Genomic DNA, 6,000 nt, shown 5'->3' on the forward strand with positions numbered 1-6,000 from the left:
TGAAAAGTGTGTTTACGTACGCAGTGACGCAGGAAAAGATAGTTTCTGAGCGCACTGTGAAATTACTCGGTGTGAATGATTCTGAAGACGCGGCGGTTAGCAACATACCGTATGTTTCTAAGTCCCGTTATTTGTCTTTATCGAAATTATTGTTTTCTTAAAACATGCTCGAGTGTAGTACAACTTGATGATAAAAAGGCGTAAGAAAACTTTATGGAAAAAAATAATCAACAAAGAAGGTATTCACTCTTTTCGGGTTGTACGCTTAACCGCCAAAAATTATAGATAGAAACGCCATCTTGTGTACAGATATGTTGACATTTTAGCATCGTTCAAGTTTACTAATCATCTTTTTTACAATATTATGCATTAATTAATGCATATTTTTTTACATAAATTAATAAATATGTATGTGATGTTATATCTGTGTGTGAATATGTGATATCGTTACGTTGATGACAATTAATGTTATTCAATCAACAAATGCAGTATTGTACTGTTTTCATTGAGTGCACAGCAACAAGATGACACGTTTTCCTATAATTGTTTAGATTCTTAAAACATTTAGTTCTTAGAAATAACGCCAATGTTATTGAAATTCGTTTTAGGTTAATATAAAGATACAATCATGTTTTACGCACACTTTGTATTGGCCAAAAAGGGGCCATTAGCCCGAATTTGGCTAGCTGCTCATTGGGATAAAAAGTTAACGAAGGCTCATGTTTTTGAAACCAATATTGAAAAATCTGTAGATGGCATTTTACAACCAAAGGTATTTTTATTTGTATTATGTTTACATAAACATGTATTACGATTAAGATTTTCTATTATGACCAATGTATAATTAATTAATGTTTTAATCTTTCAATATTTCAGGTCAAAATGGCATTGCGTACATCAGGTCATTTACTCTTAGGAGTGGTACGCATATATTCACGCAAAGCAAAATATTTGCTTGCTGATTGTAATGAAGCTTTTGTTAAAATCAAAATGGCATTTCGGCCAGGAATGGTCGATTTACCAGAAGAACATAGAGAAGCAGCTGTTACGGCTATTACATTACCAGAAGTGTTTCATGATTTTGATACCGCTATGCCTGAATTGAAGTAAATATTAACATCACCAAAGTGAATATTAATGTACATATCATTTTCACATCATTTATATTATTATATTATTTAGGGATGTTGATATTGAGGCACAATTTAGTTTAAATCAATCTAGAGCAGAAGAAATTACAATGAGAGAAGATTACGGTAGTCTTTCTTTAGTAACGCATGATCAAGGATTTGGAGATATGAGTTTTGATGCAGAGCCGCCTGAATTACTTCGTCACGCTGGCTCTATAGAACCATCTTTAGATCAGGTTTACTATTCATTTTTATAATACCAATAAAGTTATATGTTATATAATATTTATTTATCATAAATATTTGTTCCTCTATATAATGAAATAAATTAAACCAAATCTAGAGCCATATGCTATTCAGTGATGGGCCAGGTATAGAAACAGCTCTGGAACAAAAAGAGAAAGAACCAGTTGCAGGAACATCGGCAGCTCCACAACCTATGGATATAGACACCCCAATTAGAGATGATGGTTTTGGTGGTCATCTTGGTCAAGATATTATATGTATGTATTCTAATATTTCGTGAAATAAAATATTAACACGATTATCAAATAAAATTGTTTATAGCTGGAGGCCTATTTGAAGGAGGATTATTCGATGAAGCTCCAATGGGTGAAGTTCCTGTACCTGAAGTTAGTTCAATCGCAGAACAACAAGAAGCTGTAGCAGCACCAGGAACTGCAGTTTCTGTTCATGATGAATCTGAGGAAGATATGGGTGATCATTTTGGACCAGCTGCATCTCCAATGGGAGCAATGAGGTACTTGTTTATTATAGAGTATCTAGTAATGAATACTTAAAATAATTAATGTTTCTCTTTTAGTTCTGATGGTTCAAGACCAGCTACTCCAGCAGTAATAGGAGAGGAAATTGAAGGAAGAATTAGTGTTGCTAGTCGTCGCTTTACACCTGCTCCTCCAACTGCTCCTGAAGAACATCCAATGGATACAGCAGAAGAACCACAACCTATGCAAGATCAGACTACATTATTACATGATGAAGAGGAGAGTTTTGCTCTTGCACCTGTAGATGCTTCAGCACTCAAAGGTTAATAATAATAAAATAAATCATTTATTATTTAGTATTATATATATTGAATATATATTAATTATATATTTTATTATAGGATTTACAAAAGCTAAAAGAAAACGTAAACTTATCGTGGACGAAGTAAAAAATATTTCTGGAGAAGAAATGAAAGCACAACTTTCTGATACTAGTGACATCGTAACAACATTAGATTTAGCACCGCCAACAAAACGTTTGATGCATTGGAAAGAAACTGGTGGAGTAGAGAAACTCTTTGCTTTACCAGGAAGGGCAATACCTTCTCGTTCATTGTTTAAGGTAAAATGATAAACTATTATAAAACGAGTAATTATAATAATTTGTGTATTGACATATATACATATATATGAAAAATATTTGTATTATGTAGAATTATCAAAGACATTTAACGAGCAAATCTTACGACCATGAAGACTTTGGAAGATTAGGAGTAGAAGAAGAAGGATTATCCTTGGAACAAATGAGAGATAACACTGAACCTGATGCAGCTGCCTTTGAACAAAGTATTCTTAATAAAAGGATGGCTCGCAAACGAAAAGCTCCACCAGAAGAAGAGGTTTGTTATTACTTTTCTTTTCCCCCTTTTTTTCTTATTGTTATCTTATTTTATTTATCTCTTATTATCTCTTCTATATAGCCACGACCAGCACCCCCACAATCAATACCAGCAGTTGAAATTAGTCAACCTTTAATTACCGCAGAAACAGTTGAAGTTCCAAGCATACCTCCTCAAACTGTTTCTTCTGCCGAATCCCCAGTTCCTCCTGAAGTAACATTACCAGCAGAATCATCCGTACCAGAAATTAGTGGTATTGTACCTTCAGTTGAAAGTACAGAAGTTCCTGTAACTCAACCAGAGACTCCTTCATTGGGTTTAGAAATGCCTCAAATACCTCCAGCTGAAGTTAGCTCCATTCTTGGAGCAGCTGAAGAAGAAGCTGTACCACCTACACCTGCAGCACCCGTTAAAGTCCCTGCCATGTCACCTTCTACAATGCCACAAATGGAGAATATTGGCTACGATCAGGTATAGTATCACTAATTTATTCAATTATATTATTTTAATCATATAAGAAAAAACTAATGATAAACTATGATATATGTCTACAGGCTCAATCACAAGTATCGTACGTAGGCTATGATGAACAGCATCCACCCGCTCATACGCCTGGTGCTATTTCTGAAAGAGGACCAGCGACACCATGGAATCATGAAGATTATGAATTTCCTCCATCAGTAGGACCAGTAAGTGTTTTATATTTTATATTTCTTTAGAATTTCATTAATTTCATTTTTTTTATGTATATAGCAAGAAGAACAGCAAGTTGATGAAACTTACGAGCAATTCGAAGAACGTGTGCTCAATAAAAGAGCAGCGCATATGTATCATGTAATTAAAAGTAAACTGGATACCAAAGACAAATTATCACTATCAGAGATGGCATATAAAAATAATCGTAAACAAGTATGTAAATATATATATATATATATACGGTTACTAATTTAATTTTTCATTAAGATTTTTTATAAAGTGTCATTATCATCTCTTTTTACAGGTTGCACAAAAGTTCTATACCCTCTTAGTATTGAAAAAATTCCAAGTGTTAGAATTGAATCAAGAACAACCCTATGCCGAAATCGTAGTTACTAAAGGACCAAAATTCGAGAACCCTGCATTATAAAAGTATTATGTACTTTCAATTAACACATCTTGTCTGAAAACACTTTTAATGAAGGAACAAGAATATGTCATCTCAAACTGTAAAAGAGGTGTAAAAGTATATTATCTACAATTGTGTGTAGATGAACTGTAAAAAGTGTATGCAGATATCTAGCATGTTGTCAAGATTCTGTAATATCCTGGGAGAACTTGAAATGTGTATAATGTTCGACAAATCATGTTTTAACTTTGTAAATAATTGAAGAAATTACTTTGCATGATGTAAATCATTGAATAAGAGAAAAAAAAAAGAAAAAAAATATCTTTCAATTACAGCACATAATAAATTCATAAAAATGTTAATTAACACATTAACAGCCGGCCCCGCGAAAACGCGGGTTTCTGAGCTATTCAGTGATCAGAAACAAGTGAATAAGACCGGCGTTCGGCCTTAAATGTCTTTTAGGTCGCCGGCTGTCAATGTGTTAAATATGCCTTAAGAAGGTAAAGCGTTTATCGAACTTGGGTCGTCACTTATAAAAATCAATTGTGCCAATAAGTATCATCATATTATTCATTTACTTTCATTAATAATCATTGTTAAAAACTTAATGACACAATTGATAAAGGGAAATAATATAAGACGGAGATCCAAGTTCATATTCTAAATAAAATCCATTTTATTATAATTTCTTATCGGCATTTCTTCGTACTTTAAAAACAATAATGATTCAAAGTTCCAGGAAATGATGCAGAAAGAAGGCAAAATGTGATAACGCTAATAACTTTTTGCAGTATTTGCCAATTTTCGCTTAAATTTTCAAAATATGTTTTTTTTGAATTAGTTTGGAAAATTAGGTTTTGTTTTTTCTCTATCTATATTTATATCTATAAATGCTTAACGCTCAAAACAATAATCAAGAAATATATGAGTTTTATTTATAGTATCTACATTTTTAGCGGTAGCACATACCAATGAAGGAGAACATAAAAAATTTCTTTATTTAAAAAAGAATTTTCTCTATAAATAAATAAGTTTAGATATATATCGATTAATATAAACAAAAAATTATTTAAATTGTTTTCAAATTTATGTAATATTAAATCTATTGATCAATTCGAAATGCTATATATCGAAAAGAAAATATCAAAACATTCTAACTTTTCACTTTTATATTAAATTTTTCTTTTTTAGATGAGATTATTTTTCTAAATCATGTTTATTGTATAAGACTTATATTGCTATAAAACATAATTATCACAGATCTACATGAAATATTATTTTTTAGACACAAAAAACAATATGTTACATTTTAGTTTAATTAATATACTGACATTATGAGGAAAAAAGGATGAAAGAAAAAAAAAGGAAATAAAAATTATTTACTAATTTATTATTGTGTTAATATTTTGTGTAATACAAGAGAATGTTATATTCTAACGAAAAAAAAAATATATTTTACCAAAACAACGTATAAATGCTAATTTGTTAAATATGATCATAACATGCCATTGTAAATAAACATAAATTGTAATTAAAATAAGAATATCACTATATTCATGGATACACACAGATTATGCCTGAAACAAATTTTTTAAACTGAGTATAAATCAACTGCCACAGCCTGATTCAAACAATGTAGTGTAAATAATTCATTAATAATATATATATTATATTAAATGTCTGCTAAAAAACAAATATTTCTTTAATGATCTTTTCATAATTTATCGATATTAATATTAAAATATATTCTTTTATATTATATTATTAATAATATATAAAATACAGAGTGCTCAGCAAAACTGATGATACAAACGAGCAGGAGATGATTTTACATGGGGAACTAAGTCGAAAGTTTAAAATAAAATTTGTTTATACAAGACTTTGTTTTCAAGAAAAATAAGTTTGGAAACTTATCAAGTAATTTATCGACATAAGAAAGTTTATTGACATTCTAATTTTTAAGTGCATTTGCAACGTTTTAATTACTTTTTTAAAGATGACATCAGAGGCGGCATATAATAATTGCAAACAGGTATATTAGGGGTTTCACCTCGGAATGAGAGATAGTCGGCTATAAACTTGTATAAACCTTTATTTCAACACCCTAAAACTTGTCTCAAAACCTACTTATCGTAGGG

The 6,000-nt window shown here is 30.7% G+C and overlaps 1 protein-coding gene across 1 annotated transcript; it reads left to right on the forward strand.

Moving 5' to 3' along the window:
• The first annotated feature begins 32 nt into the window (after positions 1-32).
• LOC106793731 (double-strand-break repair protein rad21 homolog) lies at positions 33-4,193 on the forward strand. The gene is made up of 13 exons (XM_014760902.1): positions 33-239; positions 609-772; positions 877-1,106; positions 1,183-1,366; positions 1,474-1,633; positions 1,698-1,890; positions 1,954-2,177; positions 2,257-2,477; positions 2,569-2,754; positions 2,836-3,225; positions 3,309-3,443; positions 3,508-3,663; positions 3,755-4,193. The coding sequence occupies exons 2-13, from the start codon at positions 629-631 to the stop codon at positions 3,878-3,880; spliced, it is 2,349 nt and encodes a 782-aa protein (XP_014616388.1). The 5' UTR covers positions 33-239; positions 609-628; the 3' UTR covers positions 3,881-4,193.
• Positions 4,194-6,000: the final 1,807 nt, after the last annotated feature.

Source organism: Polistes canadensis, unplaced genomic scaffold, assembly GCF_001313835.1.
Source record: "Polistes canadensis isolate GaletaPanama2010 unplaced genomic scaffold, ASM131383v1 scaffold_17, whole genome shotgun sequence".
In the NCBI taxonomy this organism is placed as follows: Eukaryota; Metazoa; Arthropoda; class Insecta; order Hymenoptera; family Vespidae; genus Polistes; species Polistes canadensis.

Coding starts and splice junctions, on each gene's coding strand:
- LOC106793731 (XM_014760902.1), top strand. CDS start 629: ATGTTTTACGCACACTTTGTATTGGCCAAAAAGGGGCCATTAGCCCGA. Junction 3,226..3,308: donor AGAATATTGGCTACGATCAG/GTATAGTATCAC, acceptor ATATGTCTACAG/GCTCAATCACAAGTATCGTA. Junction 3,664..3,754: donor ATAAAAATAATCGTAAACAA/GTATGTAAATAT, acceptor CTCTTTTTACAG/GTTGCACAAAAGTTCTATAC.